The 25,427-nt window shown below is 34.6% G+C and overlaps 1 protein-coding gene across 1 annotated transcript in view; it reads right to left on the bottom strand.

Moving 5' to 3' along the window:
• Nucleotides 1-4,188: 4,188 nt before the first annotated feature.
• Nucleotides 4,189-25,427, bottom strand: part of SNTG1 (syntrophin gamma 1) — an 888,982-nt gene continuing 867,743 nt past the window's right edge. Inside the window, exon 20 of the mRNA XM_019822636.3 lies at nucleotides 4,189-5,697. Within this exon, the coding sequence (XP_019678195.1) occupies nucleotides 5,539-5,697 (159 nt within the window). The 3' untranslated portion in view covers nucleotides 4,189-5,538. The remainder of the gene's footprint in view (nucleotides 5,698-25,427) is intronic.

Here is a 25,427-nt window from a genome sequence, read left to right as displayed (position 1 = left end):
TGAAATACTGTACATTTCAGTCTTGAAAAAGGAAAGCTATGGGGACAGAAAACAAATCAATAGTTTACAAGGTTAGGGTTACAAGGGATTGTCTACAAAGTGGCATTTATTGGTGCGATTGAACTATGCTATATTTTTATCTTGGTGGTGGTGCACAATTATATCCATTTATCAAAATGTACAGAACTCTATTCAGGAAAGTTGGTACTTTTGTATTTAAACTTGAATGAATCTTAAAAAATTAAAGAAAAGAATATTCTTGAAGTCCTGATCCTTTTAAAATATACCATAATTCTACTTTTTCCTAATAGGTAGTCAACTTTAAAAATCCACGTTTTGCTATTATTGTTCATACATTCCCCCAAAACACAGTTACCGGTTTATTTTATACTGTGCTTTTTGAAGGAATATATCTATAGAAGCATTTAAATCCACGTAATTGTACATCAGTACATCAAGTAATTATACTTCTTTTGGGCTCTATATAAACATGGGTATATATATCAACATTTATCTAAAGTGAATTATGTTTATTTTTGTGCTGCCAAGGTTTAATATAATCCCTACTTTTTAATATTCTTTTTAATTGCTTAAACTACTTATGATGGGCATGTACTATTTTTCCATCAGTTTTTTTCCCGAAAACAGAAAAAGAGAGTATCAAAAATGAGAGAGATGTTCATTTAACAGCTAGAATAATATAGATATCAGAATTGTCTTGGGGTGCCTGGGTGGCTCAGTCGGTTGAGCGTTGGAGTTCGGCTCAGGTCACGATCTCACAGCTGTCAGTTCGAGCCCCGCGTCAGGCTCTGTTCTGACAGCTCAGAGCCTGGAGCCTGCTTCGGATTCTGTGCCTCCCTCTCTCTCTGCCCCAACCCACTTGCATTCTGTCTCTGTCTCTCTCAAAAATAAATAAACATTAGATATCAGAATTGTCTCAAAGTGATTCTTGTAATCAGTCTCTCTTACCACACTATAGTTACCCGAAAGACCATTGTGGTCTCGTACGACATATGAGATGAGCTGCTCCGGTTACAAATGGCCAGACGATGACGCCGTCAGACCAGTGCTCTCAGTGTAGACTCTGCTCTCAATGGACCACTGTGTAAATATCAAAGTTCTCATATTTTCAAAAGTTGTAATTGTGGCTGTTTAAGTAATTTGGCAGATAGCATCTTTCTTCAACCTTTAGAGCCTTTGGAGGTCAGACATGCAATCTTGGTAAATATTGATGAACCAGAACAGATCATGCCCCAAGAGGTCTGTGCCCCAGGCTGTTAGCTCATATTTCTCCCAGTCCATTTCAGTTAAGTCCCCAGAATCATGCTCTAAACACACGTGAAACTTACAGATCAAACCCAAGAAGTGAAAATACAAATGTAGTAAAAAGTATTTGTTTTTATTTTCCAGTATGCTTCATTAGAAAAGGTACAGTTTTGTTAGTAGTACATTAACGAACTTAAAGAACGAAGTGACAAGTCATTTGTCACAGATATTAATTTACATTTTACAAACATCCACCGAAACAATTAAAAATGAAATAAATATATTTACATTTCGTATTTCTGGTATTGTCATTGCATTTTTGATATGTATAAAATATATAACATTTATAACATTTTATTTATCTTCAAAAGCAACTTCAAATGTGCAAATAAGTGAATTATGACTTTGAAGTATTAAGGAATAAGAATAAATCATAAACAAGAGTTTTAGAGGTATGAATAAAGCAATTCCTTAAGAGCTCATGAGTACAGCACTATTAAGAGTAGCAAAATGTTTGTTATTAATATCAGAACATGTACACTTACCTTAAAAAGTTAAGCACAAGATCGTCCTTGTGCTTTTAAAGCTTCTCCACCTGCTGATTTCTAGCAGTAATTCTAAATCATTGTTAGGATTATTACTTTTCCACAATAATAAATCAAGCTCTCTCAAACCCAGCATTCCATGTAAACAAAGTTTATGAATAAGCTTTGTCATTGTAAATGAGGGAAACGTCGATCTATAAACCAGTGCACCCAAAGGAAAATTTCTCTGCTTTTATGGTTAATATGAACTTGACATTTATTTTCAAGTAATTACTTTTCTTCTTGCCTAATGACAGTTTTGTGAGCACAGACTTTAAGACTCTAAGCTGGTACCTGCCTGAAAAATGGGCAAGAATGATTAGCTGCTTATTCTCCCTTTAAAATAGTGTTAGATGGTAAATGTTGGGGTACACATTACACGTTCTATCTTAAAGTATATTTGAAATAAATATTTGCTGCGGTATAACAAATTAAAATGCCCCTGCTTTAATATACTTCAGCTTAAATGAATTGTTATTCTTTATCAGGCAAAATACATTATTATAGTAGTTAGCAAATATTTCAAATGATATTTGAACTCCCTTCTCTGGCCTAAGTACCTATAATATAATATTCCCTTTGAGCTTGCACTATGTACAGTATAATGAACCCTTTAACGTGCATATATATGTATGTATACATATATACATACATACATACACATACATATGTACACATACATGTATAATGTGTATACACACACACACACACACACACACATACACACATATCCCAAGGCACTGGAGGGGTTAACACATAATGAAGCATTCTGCTATTAAAATGTGCTCTAGTACAAACGAGGATTTGATGAGTAAATCTCATGCACCTAAACCTACATTACATGAGAAATAGAGATTTATCTGAGTATTTTGTTCATTTTTTGATCTTTCTCATTCAAATAGTTCCAGTTATAACAAACCACAGTGGCTAATCATTCCACTGTAAAGGAAAGTGCTAAATACTATTTGGTAACTGATGAACATCAGAGTAATATTTTTCTAATAGGTAGGTGCTCCACTAATGTTAAGCAGCAATTTAGGCCTGTTAGGTTTGTTTTTTTCTTTTTTAATCAGTGGTATCAAAAATAAACACAATATCGTATTATCATAAATTTTAATTCAAGCTACAATTTACAGTGTAAATTTAAAGTATAGTAAATATATATATTTGAAATATATTCATCTAATATAATTTGTGGGTAGCATTTTATTATATACATATACACATATGTGTGTGTGTGTGTGTGTGTGTGTGTGTGTGTGTTATACAAGGAGATATATACCCATACATATCTCATTGTGCACCGTTTCCTTCATACACCTAAGCACAGGCTAGAAGATTTTTTATTATACAACAAAAAAGGTATTTCATTCAATTGTCTTTTGTATATTTAAAACGGAGCTTTTATAAACCTGACATTGCTTTTAAAAATGATTACATTGCACTTATGTAAGGGTTTAAATCGACTTCCTTTTTTTTTTTTTTTTCCTGGTGGCTGAGCCCACTTCCTACTCTCCACAGACCGGATGATCTCACTGTGGACACATCCACGCTGCCCCAATGTGGGGCGCTCTGAGATACGCGTCTAACTCACAGCAGAGATTCTGCAAGGAACCGGCTCCTACTGCTACCCACCCTAAGGGGCAGGTGTCTCTCTGCTCTTCCTCCCCAGGCTCCGGGCCTTCCTGAAGCCTGCTTTTGGCGGGCTCCTGGCTTTAGAATGACTGTCCCCTTCGGTCAGTAGATAGTGAGCAGTAATTTCACAGTGTTCTCCCCATTTTGAGTATATATTCATTTCATGGTCAAAAGAAACCATGTAAAAACCACGTGGTGTCCTATTTGCCACAGTTCTTTCAATAAGGCGTCCTAGATGCAACTCAACTCTTGCCAGTTACAATTATGAGCCCTGGCTTTTTTTTTTTTTTCAATCTCAATGTGCTTAAGAATTAACCAGACACAAAGTGAATTGATAATTTAGGATGATTATGGAAATAGTTTGATAAATTTGTCAGTATAACGATCATGTGTCCTTTTTGCAAACAATTTTGATCCTTTCTTTTGTAAATTTTTTGTCCTATTTAGGAAAAGAAAATCAGAGGTGCCTGGGTGGCTCCGTCAGTTGGGCAACCGACTTCGGCTCAGGTCACGATCTTGTGGTTCACAGGTTCAAGCCCCGCGTCGGGCTCCGGGCTGACAGCTCAGAGCCTGGAGCCTGCTTCGGATTCTGTGTCTTCCTCTCCCTCTGCCCTCCCCCCACCCATGCTCTGTCTCTCTGTGCCTCTCAAAAATAAACATTAAAAAAATATTGAAAAAGAAAAAAAAAGACAATCAAACCAACTTATTGGGTATTTCATCATCTTCACAAGGAAATATCCAGTGTTTGATTTAGTTGGGGACATGCATGTTAACATACAAGTAATCTTTCTTTTTTTAATAGACGGTTGTTTAAAAGCAGATCTCAGTACAGCTGTAGTAAAGGAGAAGGTTCTTGACATTAAACAAATGGTCATGTAACGCCTGGGATCTGTCATGTGCACATACCTCTGATGTTTTCAGATTTCCATCCCCTTTACATTTACTAACACAAGATACCTAAAATAACCCATTTAGTTTGGCCTTATATAATCATTTTTATGACATGGTAAGTTAGAAATTTAAAATTTTATTTTCGTATCTCACCTTATTTTCTCATAAAATATTACTAAAATGGGAAAATGTCATTTCCCTAACATAAAACTCGGAGACTATACCCTATGATCATTTTAGTCCATAAATAACTAGAATTAGGATTACAAAGAATTGTTTCACATGCCACATGTGTCGCTATGGCTTTCTCTACAAAAGTTTTTGGGGTCACTGAAAGTTTATGAAACTTTAATGCGATACCAAATCCCATTATGTAAGTAAAAATCTCCTTAAACAAAGGAAAGAACAAGAGGTTCATGAATGTTTTCTTCATTCATAATTAAATAAACATCTTTTGGCATATTTGGTTGACACTAGCAGTGATAAAACGTTGGTTTCAGTGATTTAAGGAAAAATAATACATTTTACATTGTGACTCTCATGGAATCAATGAATTTATTCTTTTGAAATTCTTAAGAGTATCTGACAACAAGATAAACAAAATTGGAGTGCCAGCGTCATGTTGCGGAATGAGAATACACAGAAAACTCTACACCAGCAGATTAAAGTGCTTTCTTCCTTGATGAAATTTTGCATGCTTTTTTTCCTTTGCTGCCATATGGTCTGCCTCCTTTATATTACTTATAATTCAATGATAGGGCATTAGTTCATGATCTGGCCCGACAGGTATCTGTCATACAAAATAATCTAAAATACAGAAATAACCATTTAAGTGGTATTTTTATTTATAGGTAGCTTACAATTTTTTTATATTATGTACATACTTTGAATCATTCATTTTTTTGTCTTCACTTTTGATGAAATACTGGTACAAATAAACTGAGTGAGAACGAGCTGTTAGGTTCTTTTAAGATTATTCACAAATGCCTTCGAAAACAGAAATGCTTTTGAGATCCCTTAGGACCTTCTTGTTTTCTGCTGAAATATCAAATCGAATTCACTGTCGACCTGGTGACACCATTGTTTCTCCAGCGTCTAAAATGATGAGGATGTTTATTCGGTTTGTACAGTCATGGTACATGGCAAAAGGAAGCCCCGTGTGTCAGGTTGTGTACTTGGCTTTGCTTGTTGTAGCAGAGCTGGGAGCAGCGGAAGCTGCAGCCTGATTGCCTAAAAAGAGAGGGTCCAAACAAGCTACTTTGGCAGCAAAGAACGAATGAATGCAGTGGAGAACAGCGAACAGATTTGAAAATTCCAGCTCCTGCAAAGGAACGAGAAAAGCTTCAGATCAAATACAAATCAGTGTCTTGAAAACACTTGATAATAACTAGACAACTAGATAATAGTCATTTTTTGAAGCTTGATAAAACCAATTGGAACCAGTTCATTATATCCGATGCATATAAACTGTAGGCCTTTTTATTCAATATGTAAACTTCATGTGTATTGAAGATCTACTTCAAAACATGGCAGTCCGAGGCTAGAAATACTAAGCATTCTTATTATCTATGAAAGTCACTTCAGTATTGGTAAATGCTGCATAGAGATATATTTGGCCAGAATAAAATCTTATTCTCGATAAAGTACAAGAGAAACATGGGAGTGGCTTAAAAAGTATTTTTCACCTCTTTATACACATTTCCAATGATACATTTGGATTAAAATATTTAAAAAATATTCTGCATTATTCTCTAGAATAAGTTACAATTTGTCATAAGACACTGAATACGAAATGCTGAAAGCAAGGGTATATCAATATTTACGGCACCAGGAGCCAAATGGTGCTGTTCCAAAATAAAATACATGCACTAATTTTAAATGTAACTAATTTTAACTGTTGTATTTGATTATTTAAATTTGTTGTATCTGACTGTTTAAAAAAAAACAACAAAACTCAACCAAGGCCCAATAATAGTTTGAAGTTTTTAAAAGTATTTCCCATTGAGATCTTTAAGGAAATTTGTATCCCATGTTGAAAAAAAAAAAAAAAAGAAACAAGGCGTTTTGGTTTTTTCCTTTTCGTTTTTCAAACACGAATGGTGTTAGACTGGCTGTAAAATCAGGAGGTGATATTCAGGATAGATTTTAAAAGCTGACGTCACAAATATTTTTTATGGAAAACCATCAATCGTCCCATAGAAATGTCTTAATTTCAAGAGGATAGAGAGGAGACACATACGTGTGCTGAATGGAATCTGTATGACAAAATTATCACAAAGAGGATTCGCTAGAGGGTAATACACCACACGAAACTTCTGACAAAGTTGTTGCTTTATCGTTACACATTTGTAATAAAGGATGCAGAATTACAACGGATATGCACATTAATCGTGTTTGCAATTCGTAATATACGATGAGAAACAACATAACGTGTCTATTCAGTTGGGACAGAGTGTAATATCTGCCATCCACCAGGAAACTATTGAAATAAAATAATTCAGTTTAGGAATATTTTCTCAGGTCATGCAGCAGAAACACACTAAAAGCGCAACACAAATTCACTCATAGTTCTGTACGATATAGATAAAACAGCTACGCTGCCTCAGTACTTCCCTTCAAAACTTTGGTATTGTATTTCACAGCTTCCTATGGCAAATGTTAGCTGATTCTGGAAAACAGCAAAGATCTGATTTAGTTATGCTCATTTCCTTAAAGGCTTTAACCGAAAAATGCTTTCAGTCACCCCATCATAAATTATTTCAGAAGCTTTCTTTTTAACAACCCACTTCATTGGCAACAGGACGTGTATTTGCCCACGAGCAGCTTTCCGCTTGCCTTAACTCTGCATCAAAGTCGCCTGTTCATCCCTTCGCTCTTTGTGCCGCCAGTTTATGTCACCCGGAGACTTTGAATATGTTTGATATCAACCCAGATTAAGTCCACCAGACATGAAAGGTGTGGTAAAGTTTTGGAAAATCTGCATGTGCCCATGTACTGTTACAAAAAATAAAACCAGAAAAAAAACATGCCATTCACTCTTGGTAAAGGTGAAAACATCTGAATATTGCAAATGGGCAAAATATAACAGTGTTTTCTCAAAAATAATTCTACCACATCTTTAGTGACTTGGAGATAATGTCTTGATTGTCAAAAATAAATATCTAATCATACAGGAATTTTTAGAAAGATTACTCATTCCAATTATTCATACCTTGTAAATTATATGCCAATTATTTGATGTAGATTGGCACTTTGAAGTTTTTACACCTTTTTTTCAGGAGCGTGAGTGGTAGGCGGGAAGTGATAGGTAAGAAGAGAAAGCAGGAGGCAGACATGCGCTCAATTTTGATTCTAGATTCCAATGTCAACTCATCTTTCTCCTGTTTTCATGGTCACTTTTGGCAACTATATCTGTTCTTGGGGCTTTAACTCTCATGTATACATACATATATATCTGTACATACAAATATATATACAGATATATATGTATGTATACATACAGATATATATGTATGTGTATATACAGATATATATGTATGTGTATATATATATACTTATATAATATATAAATATATATATATTTACTCATTTCTAATATGACTCCTAGACCTACACATCTGTCCATCTACCTGCTGAGCAACCACAATGACACCCATCAAATTATTTATTATTTTTACATCAAATTTATTATGATTATTTACAATAAAGCTCTTCTGAACGCCATAAATCTCACTAAACATAAGTTGTCTTCAAATTTTAATCATTCATTCATTCATTCAGTGAATATTTATTGAGTGCTCTATAGGCATTTAGTCTTTTTCTTGGTGGAAAGATAAAAAATAGTGAGCAAAACAGACAAACCAAGTCCTGAAGGGACTTAATTCTAGTGGCAAGACACAAGATACAAGACTCTAAATCAATTAAATATAATATTGCTGAAATAATTGTAAGTAAAGTCAAGAAAATAAAACAGAGGGACGCCTGGGTGGCTCAGTCAGTTAAGCATCAGACTCTGTCCAGCTCAGGTCATGATCTCGCGGGTTGTGGGTTCAAGCTCTGTATCCGGTGAGCTCGAGCCCCGCAATGAGTGAGTCCCGCTTCTCTCTCTCTCTCTCTTCCTCTCTTTCCCTCCCTCTATGGCCCTCTTGGGATTCTCTCTCTCTCCCTCTCTCTCTGCTCCTCACTCACTTGTGCCCTCTCTCTCCCTCAAAAAAAAACTGACTAAATAAGAAGGAAAGAGAAACTTTTAAAAAAAGAAAAGAAAGCAGAGAAGACAGCAAGAGTGTGTGAGGGAGGGGCTGCAAGATAAGAGAATCTCCACTGCCATGTGTGCAAAATCAGAACTAAGGGAATGTCTAAAAAAAAACTCTAGGAAATGAAGTCAAAGAAATAACACAGGTCAGAATTTGCAGTCCATATGAACTCTTCATGAGTTTTACTCCGAGTGACATGGAAAAAAAACAAGGGAAATTTCTGAGCAGAGAAGTGACAAGAATTGACATAAGTCTTAAAATTATAATTCTGACTACACTGTTGAGAATAAGCTCTTGGGAAGAAGATTGAAAAAAAGGAAAGAAGTTATAAAGTTTTCAATAAGGAAAGGAGCAGGATTTGAAAGTAAACTTGAGTCAAGGTTGATTCCAAAATATTTGATTGAGCAACTGAAAGGAGAGAGTTGTTATTTAGCAAAATGGAGAAATTATGAAAAAAAAGCAGGGTTTGCATGAAAGATCAAGTTTAGTTTCGGACATGTTATATTTGAGAGCATATAGGATTAAAAGGGTAAGTATGTAACATATATATACAACATATATATAACACATATATAACATATATACAACATATATAACATATATAACATATATTATATATAACATGTATATTATATATAACATATATATGTATAACATATGACACATATATAACATATATATAACATATATAATATATAACATATATAATATATATAATATATATGTTATATACATGTATATATTAGTGTAGAAAAATCAAGGTAGGTTATAAAAATTAGGATGTGACAGAACAAAGATGAGATAAAGGATAAAGCAGTGATCTGAGTGAGAAGGGCAAGGCTTGGAGGGTATGTAGAGAGACGGATTAGGGACTAATCTGGGGAATCCTGCAGTATAAAATACAGGAAAGTAGGGAAGAAATGAAAAGAAAAGAAAAAAAGAAAAGAAAAGAAAAGAAAAGAAAGAAAAGAAAAAAGAAAAAAAAGAAAACAGTCATTGCCGGGGAAGGGAGAGAGACAAAACACAAAGTCTGGAAAATGAGAATTGGAAATTGACTATTGGATTTAGCAACATGGAGATCATTTTGATCCTTGACAAAGAAGTTTATATGGAGAAATGGATGCAAAAGACTCATAGCAATCAGTTCATAAGTGATTGCAAAAAAATAATAAAGTAAGTATAGATGATAATCTTTTAGAGAAGTCCATTTTTCTTTCTTAAATGAGCAGAGAAATGAATCGATTGGCGAAATCAATTATGTTTTTCTAACATTTAATAAATTAGGAAGCACCTATATAAAGCAAATATTAAAAGATCTACAGGGTGAAATAGTAATAGAATAAAGTTGGGGGATTAATACCTCACTTACATCAATATATAGATCATCCAGACAGAAAATCAAAAGGAAACATCATCCTTAAACACCATATTGGACCGGGTGGACTTAAATATCTACAAATACATATATTTGCAGATAACAGGATATTATAAAAGAAAACCCCAAAGACACTACTAAAAAACATTAGCATTAATACGCAAATTCAGTAAAATAGCAAGGTATAAAATCAATATACAGGAATCTATTACATTCCTATACACTAATAATAAACTATCAGAAAGAGAAATTAAGAAAATAAACTCACTTACAATTGCATCAAAATAATAAATACCAAGGAATAAATGTAACCAGTGAAGTAAGTGAGCTGTACATTAGACACCAAAAGACAGTGATAGAAAGAAATTGAAGACACAAATAAATGTCAAGATATTCTGTGGTTATGGATTAGAAGAATTAATACTGTTAAAATGTCCATGCTACCCAAAGCAATCTATAGATTCAATGTAATCCTTATCAAAATTCCGCTAGTATTTTTCACAAAAATAGAACAGACAATCCCCAAATCTGTATAGAACCACAGAAGACTCTGAATAGCCCAGCAACCTTGAGAACGAGCAAAGCTGACGGCATCACACTCTGATTTCAAACTATATTACGAAGCTATAGAATCAAGATGATACGGCATTGTCATAAAGACAGATACATCACATCAGTGGAATAGAGTCGAGATTCCAAAACTAAACTCATGCATATTGTCTAACTCATTTAAAACAAAAGAGCCAAGAATATACAATGAGGAAAGGACAATTTCTTCAATAAATGGTGTTGGGAAAACTGGACAGTCACATATAAAAGAATAAAACTGGCCCACTATCTCACACTATACACAAAAATTGACTCAAAATAGATTAAAGACTTTAATGTAATAACTGAAACCATAAAATTTTCAAAGAAAACATAGATGGTAAGCCCCCTGGCATTGGTCTTGGCAATGATTTTTTTCTTATGGGATCCAACACCAAAAACAAAGCAACAAAGCAAAAATAAATAAGTGGGACTACATCAAAATAAAAAGCTTCTATACAGAAAAAGAAAAAGGCAAACTATTGAATGTGAGGTCATATTTGTAAAAATCTGACTCGATAAATATCCCCCAAATATAAATAATTCATACAACTCAAGAGCAAAATGATGATCTGATTTGTAATTTTTTAAATGTTTATTTATTTTTGACAGTGAAAAAGAGAGAGAGAGGGCACACACATGAATGGGGGAGGGTTAGAAAGAGAGAGAGACACAGAATCTGAAGCAGGCTCCAGGCTCTGAGCTGTCAGCACAGAGCCCGACGTGGGGCTCAGATGTACGAACTGTGAGATCATGACCTGAGCTGAAGTCAGACAACCTACTGAGCCACCTAAGCGCCCTGATAATCTGATTCTCAAAATGGACAAATCTGAGTAGATATTTCCCAAAGAAGACATCCAGATGGCCAACAGGTACTTGGAAAGGTGCTCAGCACTCATTCTCAGGGAAATGAAAATCAAAGCCACAGTGAGATATCACCTCACACCTGTTAAATGGCTATTACCAGAAAGACAAGAAATAACAAGAGTTGGTGAGGAAGTGGAGAAAAGGGAACACTTGTACCCTGTTGGTGGGAATGTAAATTGGTGCAGACACTATGGAGAATACTATGAAGTGTCCTCATAAAGTAAAAACGAACTTCCAGGGGTGCCTGGGTGACTCAGTCAGTTAAGCGTCCGACTTCAACTCAGGTTGTGATCCCACAGTTTGTGGGTTCAAGCCCCAGTAGGGTTCTGTGCTGACAGCTCAGAGCCTGGAGCCTCCTTCTGATTCTGTGTCTCCCTCTATCTCTGCCCCTCCCCCACTCATGTTCTGTCTCTGTCTCTCTCAAAAATAAATAAACATTAAAAAAATAGAACTTCTATATGATTCAGCATTTCCACTTTGGGTATATAAGCAAAGAAAGCAAAATCACTAATTCAAAAAGATACATGCACCTCCGTATTCATTGTGGCATAATTTACAAAGCCAAAATATGGAAACAACCTAAATATCCATTAATGGAAAATAAAGAAATGTGAGACACACACACACACACACACACACACAAAAGAATATTATCCAGTCATGAAAAAGAATGAATTCCTGCCATTGGTGACAACATCAATGGATCTTGAAGGCACTATGCTAACTGAAATAAGTCCAACAAAGAAAGAGATGATTTGACATATATGTGGAATAATAATAATAAATAAACTTATAGATATAGTGACCAGATTGGTGGTTGTCAGAGGTAGGGATTAGGGGGTGGGTGAAATAGGGGAAAAGCATCAAACGTTACAAGCTTCCAGGTATACAAAAAATAAGTCATGGGGTTGTATACACAGTATGCGACTATAGAGTCAATAACACGGTGCTGCATATTTGAAAGTTGCTAACGGAGTAAGTCCTAGAAGTTCACATCCAAAGACAAAAAACTGTAACTATGTATGGTGATGGATGTTACCCAGACTTTGTGGTGATCATTTCACAGCGTATTCAAATATCAAATAATTCTGTTATACATCTGAAATGTTCCCTGTCAATTATACCTCAATTTTTTTAAAAAAGCCATGTTACTGACTTTATAACTTCATAAAAAAGAATAACAAATTTTAATCCATGTTTGTCATACGTGTTTTTTAAACTATGTGAAATAAAAATTATTATTAACTCCACTTCCTGTACGCCCTCCTCTACTTCCTCTGCAACAGTGTCTGACAAACTCAATATGGCTGAGGTGGAGAAATTCGATCAGTCAAAATTGAAGAAGACAAGGGTTCCTGGGTGGCTCAGTCGCTTAAGCCTCCAACTCATGCTTTCACCAGTTCGCGATCTCACCGGAGATGGAACCCTGCGTTGGGCTCTGTGCTGACAGTGCGGAGCCTGCTTGGGGACTCTCTCTGTCTCTCTCTCTCTCTGTCCCTCTTCCTCTTGCACTCTACCTCTCTCAAAATAAATAAGTAAACTTAAAAAAAATTTAAATGGAAGAAGACAGACATGCAAGAAAAATATCTGCCACCAAAAGAAATGACCCAACAGAGGAAGCAAAGGTGAATTGTAATGAGCCTATACTGCCAATATGCACCCTACATGCCACAAGCACCGCCTCCTTATGTCACTTATTTTTTCAAAGTTTTTAATGTTCACTTATTATTGAAAGACAGAGAGAGACAGAGCATGAGCATGTCTGTAATAAATCCACAGTTTTTGCAAACGTGTTTAATTTCAAAGTCTGAAAAAGTTAATTCTGATAATTTTGACTTTTTTTTTAAACACTGCTTTTCCAGAGAAGCGCCATTTTAGAAGACCTTATTTTGCCATTCTGGAAGATCAACCCACTTTGGCACTTGATTGTATAAGATGCCTTAAGGTACACTGATTTGTAAAATTTATGTGGTGTGGGCTATTGACTTATTGTTTATCTTGGTCTCTTGACTTCTATTACAAGGTTTGGTGAATAAAAATAAAAACTCATTTAATTCCCAATCTATACTAATATGCTTACTTTCAAAGTCTTAAGTACTCCTAGGATCCTGATGTAATATACAATCTTGTTTAATAATATCTTGCATCATTCCTCTAAGTGAATAAAAAAAAACACTGATATACATTAATGCCACATTCATACCATTTCTCTAATACTAAGTTATTTAGTAAATGATAATATGCCAGCCAATGTCTTGATACCTGGGACCATAAATTTGAAAAAGACATGAGAGATGCCCTAAGAAACTCAAATGGGACAATTTAAACAGTTGATCCTAATGCAAATGTAAAAGGCTATAAATAAAATATGCATATATTATGAACAATTCTACAGTACCTGTTTTCAAAATCAAATAATTAATTTTTCAATTCAAAATTCTGTTTTTGTCATTTTCAAAGATTTCATGATTACTGTAATTTTTAGCACTATTTGTTTCTTTATTATGAGAAGATAACATTGTACCTGATTGTTATACTCTAGGTTACTCCTTGGAAAATGCTTTCAAGTGTGTTGTTATTTTTTAAATTTTGATTTTCAAAATGTTTACATTTACATCATTAAAATAAAAATGTTGTTACATTTCTTCTATAGGTAAATGGTGACTTTCGGCAAAAAGGAAAAAAAAAGATCACACCATAGACATATTCCCCTTGACAGTTACTTATTTTAGAGGCAGTTAATATATTTGTTTTACCTTAAAGATGTCAATTTAAACTTATCGCTTTCCAAGTTAAAAATGTTTTGCATTCCTAACACATGAGAAAATAAAATTCAATAGCTCATAAAAGAAAATAGAAGACTTGAAAAATAAATTATGTACAAAGAAGACAATTTCTTAGAAATAAAAATGGTTCAGCATCCTCAGTGATTCCCAGTTTAGAAGCTCTTTTATAGGTAGAAGCATATGCTGCCCACATACGTCCTTCACCCCATATTTCTTTTCCTAATTCAATCAACAGTTTTAAATAACCTTTCAGATAAAGCAATGGGTATGTCAATTCCATACACACACACATAACTGACTTCAATGTTTTCTCCCTGATTTATTTCCTGGTGCTTCTGTTTCTTTTACAGTCTGAAGCACAACCAACGTGGATGGATGCAGGATCTGCCCTCTTAAATAGGTGTCCCTGCCCTCTCCTCATTCTTCTCTCCGTAGCCTGAGTAGCTGGTGCTCTCGATAATTTGCAGTGAAAGGATCTTGGAATTTTATAGGACCTTTGGTTCCAGATGCCAGAAAAAAGTTATAAATTGTGCAAAGCAGCATAGGAAGGCTATCCTTCATTTCCAATGCAGAGGGACTTCATACCAAATACCTACCCAGGTTGGTGATTTTTAAACGTCCTCATCTATGAGACCTCAGTGCTACGTATGAATTTGTCTAAATTGCCAGTCATTCTCCAGAAGACAAACCAACACATCATGGATTCTTTAATAAGGATCTTTTTTTTTAATTTTTTTTTCAACGTTTATTTATTTTTTGGACAGAGAGAGACAGAGCATGAACGGGGGAGGGGCAGAGAGAGAGGGAGACACAGAATCGGAAACAGGCTCCAGGCTCTGAGCCATCAGCCCAGAGCCCGACGCGGGGCTCGAACTCACGGACCACGAGATCGTGACCTGGCTGAAGTCGGACGCTTAACCGACTGCGCCACCCAGGCGCCCCAATAAGGATCTTTGACAGCCACTTACTGAGCACACAAAATGTTCCATATATTGCCTTATATATTCAGTCTTTACCATCACAACCACAGAAGAGGTCGTCCCTTAGAGCACTCTTCTAAAGCAGACACTTCTATCCACAATTTATAATGAGAAAAGGAAGATTTATGGAGATTAGCTAGAAGGTGGTATTACGGGAAGTCAATCCTTGATTTCTGACTTGAGTCTTACTGGACCAGATATTTGTGAAAAGGCATCCTGTGGCAGCACAGAGTCACTGAGACTGTGGCGGTTACGGGCAGGAAATGGTTTTGGGGAAAATCCTCCAATGACCGAATCAATGTAAAAATGTTTCTGTACTCTGCACTGTTCCTCTAAATAGGAACACAATTGCTTTTTTCCTTCTCTTATTGTACTGTGCATAAAAGCACTACCTTGGCTTCCAGATCTCAAATTTAGTAATTTAGGATTAATATACGATATACACTAGCTTAGGAACTATTTTAAGTGTTTCCTTGGAGTGGAATTGCTACGAATTTCAATGAATAAAGCTTCTTTGATGTTTTTCAAAGACAACCTGTTTTGAAGTCAGAGGACTGTCTGGCCATATTATATCAAATTATAATTTTAAAACACATACACATAAATATAAAAACAAAATATTAGAAGTAGTGAAGAAAAAATATATGGCTGGAAAATTTAGTAGGAACAACTATGAGAATGCTAGTAATCCTTGATATAGTAGTGTTTACATTAACATCAGATATAAGCTACTTTTTTTTAAAGTTCCCAGTAGCAATAATGATTTTTTGGTAAATTGTCAAATAGCTACAAACAATATTGCTCATGACTTCAACTGGGAACCATTTCCCCGTTCTACTAGGAAAGTTCTGAGAAGTTAAATGAGGCTTTGGAAAACAGATGGCAAATTTATTAAGCTTTCTGAGTAATGAAGTGAGAATTTATGAGTTTCTCCTTTCAGAGAAAAATGCATAATGGGCTTTTGTATTATGACATTGAGCTCATACAGCCATAAAGAACAATAACAAAAAAAAAAAAACAAAAAAAAAAACAAAGTTCCCCCAACTCCCAGGTAAATCCACATGACTTTTTTTCAGTACTTATGAGAACTTTTCACAACCAAAAAGTTAATTAGAACTTTTATCTTGTAATACATATGGCAACTCAAGCAGTCATGTCCCCCAAACAAACCATATTACTTGTTAAATAAGCTTTGGTTATATGCGTTCACCTTGTAACTGGAAATGTACATATGTGTTATTAAATTAAAGCATGTTTTATCAATAATTATCTCTTTATTATTACATATTACAAGATATGAGTCTACTGTCTAAACTTTTTATCACTCCTTAAATCATTTTCAAAATAAAAGAAACACTGTACATCTTCCATATTTAATCATCTTTTCTGACCCATATTTTAAGTTCTGGGTCCCCTATTTTTTTAATTTCTTTGTATTAGTTTACTGTGGTATCTTTGACATATACAATTGTATGCATTTAAGGTGGATGATTTGATGCTTTGATATTTGCATACATTGTGAAAAGAGCACCCAAATCAAGCTAATTAGCATATGATCACATCTACATACTTACCATTGTGTTTGCAGGGGTGGAGAGAGATTTTAAGTACACAATATAGTGTTGTTAACTATCATCAGTCACATTATATATTAGGTTCTATTCATTTTGCATGACTGAAATTTTGTACCCTTAACCAACATCATCTCATTTCCCCTCCCCGAAGCCTCAGCAATCACCCTTCTACTTTCTGCTTCAAGGTTTGACTGTTTTAGATGCAATGTGTGAGTTAGATTGTGCGGTATTTTTTTCTGTGTCTTGCCTATTATTTTAGTTAACATAATGTCCTCCAGTTCCATCCATGTCATAAATGGCACAAAATCCTTTTTTATGAGGTTGAACAGTATTTCACTGTGTGTGTGTATAATATATTCTTGATCTGTCAAAGGACAGTAAGTTTTGTTCCATCGCTTGCCTATTATGAATAATGCGGCAATGAACATGGCAGTGTAGATATGTTTTCAAGATAGTGATTTCATTTCATTTGGAAATATACCTGGAACCGGGATTGCTGGATAATACAGTAATCCTATTTAATATTCTGAGAAATGTCCATACTGTTTTCCATAGTGGCTGTGTCAATTTACATCCCCATCATCAGTACACAAGGCCTCGCTTTTCTTCACATTCTTGCCAACACTGTTATTGTTTATCTGTTTGGTAAGAGCCATCTTCATAAGTGTGAAGTGATATCTCATTATGATTTTGATTTACATTTCCCTGGTGATTACTGATGTTGAGCATGTTTTCATATAGGCGTTAGTCATACAAATTTTTTCTTTTGAGAAGGGTCTATTAGGACATCTGCCCATTTTTTAATTGAGTTATTTGTATTTTTGGTATTGATTTGTTTGAATTCTTTATATATTTTAGACATTACTCTACTATTGGCTATACAGTCTGCAAACAATTTTCCTTTTCTGTAGATTGCCTTTTCATTTTCTTGATTATTTCCTTCCCTGTACAGAAGCTTTCTAGCTTGATGTGGTCCCACTTGTCTATTTTGTCTTGTGTTGCCCATGTTTTTGGCATCATATCCAAAAAAATTATTGCCAAGACTGATGTAAAGAAGTTCTTTCCTTATGTTTTCTTCTAGGAAACATGTTTGCATGGTTTCAGGTCATACATTTAAGCCTTTGTGTTAATTTTTATGTATGCTATGAGATATTGATCCAGTTTTATTCTTTTGCATGTGCTCATCTAGTTTTCCCAGCATCACTTGTTGAAGAACCATTCACTGTGTGTTCTTGGAATCTTTGTCAATGAGCAGTTGATTAAAAATGTGTGGGTTCATTTCTGGAATCTGTATTCTAATCATTGGTCTACATGTTTATATTTCTGGCAGTACTGTACTGTTTTGGTTACTGTAGCTTTGTAATATAATTTGAAGTTAGGAAATGTGATCCTACAGCTTTCTCCTTCTCACTTAAGGTTGCTTTAGCTACTTGGGGTCTTGTGATTCCATATGAATTTATGATTTTTCTATTTCTGAAAAAAACATGATTGTGATTTTGGTAGATATTCCATTGAATCTACAGATCATTTTGGGTAATATGAATATTTTAACAATGTTAATTATTCCATTTCATAAACATGGGATGTCTTTCCATTTATCTGTGTCTTTTAGAATTTCCTTCATCAGTGTTTTATAAAGTTCAGTGTATAAATCCTGCATTTCTTTGTTTAATTCTTAAGTAATATACACTTTTTGTTGTGATTGTCAATAAGATTGTTTGCCAAATTTATCTTCAGTTTTCTGCTAGTGTACGATTATGCCACTGATTTTTATGTCAATTTTGTATCCTGTGAATTTACTAAATTTTAGTTTTAATCATAATTTTGTGGAATCTTCAGGGTTTTCTATGCATATTATCACATCATCTGCAAGCAGAAATAATTTTACCTCTTTGCTTCCAATTTAGAAGTCTTTTATTTACTTTTCTTGCCTAATTTCTGGTTAGCACTTTCGGTACTTTGTTGAATAGCGCTGGCATAAGTGGCACACTTGCCTCATTCCAGATTGTAGAAGAAATGTTTTCAGTGTTTCCCTATGCGTTATGATATTAGTTGTGGGTTTTCCAAATATGACCTTATTGTGTTTATATTTGTGGGTTTTTTGTACTTTTTTTATTGCAAATTTTTATAATGAAAAGATGCTGAGGTTGGTCAAATGCTTTCTGTATCTATTGAGATGATCGCGGGAATTTTCTCTTTTATTCTGCTAATATCACACTGACGTTTGTATGTTGAACCATCCTTCTATCCCAGGCATAAATTCCCCTTATGATACTCTTAATGTGCTGTTGATTTTGACTTCCTAGTATTTCACTGAGGATTTTTGCATCCATGTTCTTTAGCGATACTGGCCTGTAGTTTACTTTCATTTAATCCTGTCTTTGTCTAGCACTGGAATCAGGGTAATTCTACCTTCATAAAATCATTTTGGGAGTGTTTCCTCTTGTATTTTTTAAAAGAGTTTAAAAAGGGTCAGTATTAATTCTTCTTTGAATGATTGTTAGTATCACCTATGTATCCTTTTGATCCTGGGTTTTTCTTTATTGGAAGGTTTTTGATCAGTGATTCAGTCTCCTTGTTTGTTATTGCCATAATAAGAAGAACCATATCCACAATTAAACGTTCACTGTCTAATTTTTGTTATATTTCTGTCACTATTTAGTTGGGGTTATTAAAGGTGAAAAACTAAGGATCAGACTCATTAGGACAATTATATTTTTTAGAAGTGGCATTAATAGTACTTTAAAAATACAGTTCTACTTTTGGAATGATGGAGTAGATATGTTTCCTTATTTCTCCCCCTGAGTGTAATAAAAAGCTCTGGAAATAGTATGTAAAAACAAACAACAGGACACTGTGAAAGGAGAGGAGAAGGCAGACAAGCTAGGGATCCAGAGACCTCTGGACTTGAGGAATAAGACCCTGGTGAGTTCTCATGGTGAGTTTTTCTTTTTGCATCATATATTCCAAACAAGGCTGGGAACCCAGAAACATCACTGATTATAGAAAAACAAACAAATGAAAAAAAACACGAAATGAAAAAAACCCAACAGATATCGACTTTCTCTAGCCATGTCACCTGAAAAGGGGCAGTCTAGTCAGGCAGAAAATGTGCATCCATTAATTGTTCTACTCTGGACAAATGCTACGGAAAAACTGAGACCTTACTCTTGTTTCCATTAGCCAAGGTCTAGGCTCCTACTCTTGTGAAGCCATAATGAGGTTATATCCTGGGCCATAAAGAAAATGTCAACTAATTAGAAAAAAAATTGAAATCATACAGAGTATGTTCTCTGACAAACTGTATCAGACTAGAAATAAATTCTAGGAAGATAACAGGAAAATCCCCAAACACTTAGAAATTAAGTATCACACTTCTAAATAAAATCTGTTGATCAAAAAAAGAAACCTTGAAGAAAATTAAAAACACATTGATTTGCATTAAAATAGAAATGCAATGTATCAAAGTTTGTGGAATGCAGTAAATGCAGTGCTAGGAAAGAAACTATAGCATCAAATGTTTGTATTAGAAAGAAGGAAGTTTCAATTCAACAATCTAAAAATACTACCTTGTGAAATTAGAAAAAGAAAGGCAACATAAAATCAAAGAAACCAGAAAGAAGCAAATTAATAAAATTAAGAGCAGAAATCATAGAGTTGATTACAGAACTCTAAGAGAAGATTAATGAAAAAATAATTCTGGTGCTTTGAAATGTTTCTGGAAAGACTAACAGAAAAATAGAAAAAAGGCATGAATTACTCACAGGAATGGAACTGGGGTATCATTATAAAATCTACAGACTTCAAAGCAACAATAATGAAATGAAGAATATGGAAATACTATAAGAAAGTCTACACACATAAATTTGACAACTTAGAATTGACCAAGTCCTTGAAAAGTAAAAATTACAGGGTGTGCCTGGGTGGCTCAGTCGGTTGAGCATCCGACTTCAGCTCAGGTCATGATCTCATGGTTCGTGGGCTCAAGCCCCGTGTCAGCCTCTGTGCTGACAGCTCAGAGCCTGGAGCCTGCTTCTGATTCTGTGTCCCCCCTCTCTCTCTGCCCCACTCCTGCTTGTGCTCTGTCTCTGTTTTTCAAAAATGAATAAACATTTAAAAAATTAAAAAAAAAAGAAAAGTAAAAATTACCACAACTCATTTGAGACGAATACATCATTTGAATAGCTATCTATTAAGTAAACTGAACTAATAATTTTAAAAGTCTCAAAAAGGAGGGGCGCCTGGGTGGCGCGGTCGGTTAAGCGTCCGACTTCAGCCAGGTCACGATCTCGCGGTCCGTGAGTTCGAGCCCCGCGTCGGGCTCTGGGCTGATGGCTCAGAGCCTGGAGCCTGTTTCCGATTCTGTGTCTCCCTCTCTCTCTGCCCCTCCCCCGTTCATGCTCTGTCTCTCTCTGTCCCAAAAATAAATAAAACGTTGAAAAAAAAATTTAAAAGTCTCAAAAAGGAAATTTCCTGGCCCAAATGTTTTAATTAGAGAGCTCTACCAAACCTTTAAAGAATCAATAATTCTACACAGTATCTTCCAGAAAAAAGAAGAGAAGGAAACATTTCCAACTCATTTTATAAGACGGTTTTATCCTGATACAAAAACCAGGCAAAGGTAGTATCAAAAACAAAGAGACAAACAAACAAAATACCAAAAATCCCTACAGACCAATATTCCTTATGAATATAAACAGAAAAATAACACAATTTTGACAAATGTAATCCATCAATATATATACATTATGCATCTTTATCAGGTAAGATTTATTTTAGGAATGTAAGACAGGTTCAACATTTGAAAATCTATTACATATCCCACCATATTAATAAGCTGCAAAATTTACGTAGCCATACTAATTGATAAACATTCACAATGGAAACTTTCAGAAAAATAAAAATAGAGGGGAACTAACACAACCTGAGGGGAAAAAAAACTTCTATTAAAGATTTAAAACAACATCATGCTGAACGGTGAAAGACTAAACGCTTTCCTCTAAAATAAAGAACAAGTGGAGAATGTCCACAGTCACCAATGATGTTACTATGGTATTTGTAGACACAATAGGCAAGAAAATGAAAGCAATGTGCTACAGGTCAGAAAAAAAGAAATATATCTTTCTTTAACTTGCATGTCTTGATCTAGGTAGACAAATCCAAGGAATCTTCAAAACAAAAACAAAAAACACCAAGAACCAACAGGTATATTTCTACAGGTTTCAGGATACGATGTAAATATAAAAAAAATAATTATATTTCTATATTATAGCATTAATATTTGGAAAACAAAATTTTTAAAAATGCCTATTACATTCCTTCAAAAAATGATTTTCCTAAATGTAAATGCACCAATGGGGATATAGGATGAAAAGTACACAATTCAGAAGAATTAAATAAAAAGACCTAAAGAAACAGAAAAATATCCGGCTTTCATTGCTCTATCAACATAGTAAAGATATCAATTCTTAACTTGATGTATGTTTTATGCTATCCTTATCAAAATCCTAGTGAAATTATTCATAGATACAGACAAGGTAATTATAAAATGTCTATTGAAAGATAAAGGCACTACAATAGCTAAAGCAATTCTGGAAAGTAAGAATAAAATAGAAGGAATCATTTGTTTTGTTTTTCATTTAAAGTATGGTTAATGTATGCAGAATTATATAATATTGACAGGGATAGATAAACGAAGAAACAATGCCACACAAGTATGCCCAACACATGTTTTTACAAAGCTATAAAAGCAATTCAATAGAGAAAAATAGTCTTTACAACAAATGTTGCTGAAGTAATTGGGCATCGATAGACAAACCAGTGAAGGTCAATTCAAGCCTAACAGCTTACAGGAAGAAAGTGAACTCAGATGTGTTATGGTTAAACGTAAATGGCAGGCCTAGGGAATTTTTTGAAGATAACACAGGAGAAAAATCTGGCACCTGGACCTGTTGAAAAATTCTTGACATGACACCAAAGACATACTCTATAAAAGAATTAATAAATGGGGTTTATGAAAATTTTAAATCTTTCTCTGCAAGATACCCTATTAAGTTGAAAGACAACCTAAATATTGGAAGAAACTATTTGCCAATAGCGTATCTAACAAAGCCTCACAGATAGAATAAAGAACTCATAAAGCTCAATAGTAAAACAAACTAAAAAATAAAATTAGGAAGTGGTCAACAAACAGAGACATTTCAAAGAGGGAATGTACAGGTACAAAATGGGCACATGAAAAGTTGTTCACCATGGCTAGCCGTTAGGCTATTATAATGTATATTAAGACTATGAAGAGGGGCGCCTGGGTGGCACAGTCGGTTAAGCGTCTGACTTCAGCCAGGTCACGATCTCGCGGTCCGTGAGTTCGAGCCCCGCGTCGGGCTCTGGGCTGATGGCTCGGAGCCTGGAGCCTGTTTCCGATTCTGTGTCTCCCTCTCTCTCTGCCCCTCCCCCGTTCATGCTCTGTCTCTCTCTGTCCCAAAAATAAATAAACGTTGAAAAAAAAATTAAAAAAAAAAAAGACTATGAAGAAAACCACTAAAATAAAAAGTAATAACAATTCCAAATGCTGGTGAGGATGTAGAGAAACTGGATTCCTCACACATTACTGTTGGAAACATGAAATGTTAGAGCCACTCAGAAAAATAATTTGACATTTTCTTTAAAAACCAAACAACCATTTTCCACACCGTTCGGAACAACGGTGCTCTTGGGCATTTGTCCCAGAGAAATGAAATCTCATGTCCAGGTAAAACCCTGCACGCTATTGTTCCTAACAGCTTTGTTCGCAGTAACTAAACACTGGAAACAAGCAAGTGTTCCTCAACAGGTAAATAGTTAAACAAATGTGGTCCACATCCATAAAATGGAATACTACTCAGCAACAAAAAAGAAGACACTATTGATATCCATAGCTATTGGGGTGGATCTCAAGGTCATTATGCTGAGTGAAAAGGCATCAGTCTCAAAATGGCACATATTGCATGATTTAATTTATATGATATTCTCAAATGGCAAAATTACAGAAATGAAAAAGTAGATTCATTGTTACTAGGATTTAGGAATGGCAGAAGTTAGAGCTGGGCCAACACGACAAAGGAAGTCCTGTATCTTGATTGTGGAAATGGTTCTGCAAATGCACACATGCTAAAATTGATATATGACTATATACATATTGCATCAATGTCAAATTCCTGGGTTTTTTTATATTATACTATAGATATATAAGATATAACCTTTGGGGGAAAGAAGATAAAGACTACATGGAATGTCTCTGTGTTATCTTTATAACTTCCTGTGAACTTATATTGCACAATAAAAGGGATTTGGCAATGGCTCTCTTACTATATTAAATCTGTAGTTACAGTGGCAAAAATTCAGTGCTTTATTTCCTTCAGTCTAAGAATAAGGATCTGTTCTGTCTAAAATCCCAAGCAGTGTCTCCTTACTCTATTACTAATTGCTGTGCAAATTCAGAAGCATTCGGATACACAGAAATGCTGATTATGCAATATCTAGGACTATGGTCTTGTGAAAAGCAACAGAGTTTGATTTTTGTTAAAATCAATATATTAATGAGCATTTCAAATGCAATTTTCCATAAGCATGCTACTTTCAAGGAAAAAGGCCGATATTTTTTCCAGTATGTGTTCTTATCGCTTTGGAAGACAAAGGAACTAATTTTGAGTAATAGTCAAAGAAGTGTGTGTTGTACAATTTCATTCTTTCTCAACTACTTTGGCTAATCTGGATCCCCTGCATTTTCATTAAATTTTAAGATTAGCTTGTCAATTTCGACAATAAAAACAGCTGGCTTTTTTGAAAGGGTTTTTATTGACTCTGTTGTTCAGTTTAGGGAGAAATTGCTTTTTTCACAGTATTGTTTTCTAATGAACAAATATAGAATATCTTTCCCTTTAGGCAAATCTTTCATATTTCTTACAACAATGTTACATCGTTTTCAGTGTATAAGTTTGCACTTCTTTTATTACATATTTTCCTATTCATTTAGATGTTAAGTAGAATTGTTTTCTTAATTTCATTTAGGAAGCGTTCATGGTTACGATATGTAATTGATGATTGTATGTTGATTTTGTAGAATGAAACACTGCTGAACTCATTTATTAGTGAACATAGTATTTAGAGGGTTCCTTATTATTCTCAGTATACAAGATCAGCATGTGCGAATTGAGATAGTTTTATTTCTTTTTATCGTCTAACTGTCCTCACTAAAGAGCAGTACAATGTTGAGTAACGGTGGTAAAAGGAGACTTCTTCATCTTGTTCCTGATCTTACCAGAAAAACATTTATTCTTACATTAAGTATGATGCTCACTATGGGTTACACACAGATGCTCTTTAGTAGATTGAGGAATTTCCCTGCTTTTCCTATGCTGAGTGTTTTTATTATGAAAGGGTCTTGGGCTTGTCAAACCTCTATGCTTCTGTATTTACTGAGACAATACATGTATTTTCAATTCTATGAATATGGTGTATCACATCGATTGATTTGGGGGTGATAAACCAATCATGCATTCTTGTAATAAATCCCACTTGGTCATGGTTTATCAATATTTTAAAACTCTGCTGGATTCCATTTCTATTAGTATCAATAATATTAATACT

Source organism: Felis catus, chromosome F2, assembly GCF_018350175.1.
Source record: "Felis catus isolate Fca126 chromosome F2, F.catus_Fca126_mat1.0, whole genome shotgun sequence".
NCBI classification, from domain to species: domain Eukaryota; kingdom Metazoa; phylum Chordata; class Mammalia; order Carnivora; family Felidae; genus Felis; species Felis catus.
The sequence above is the reverse complement of the archived record's forward strand: the minus strand, read 5'-3'. Positions and strand labels throughout refer to the sequence as shown.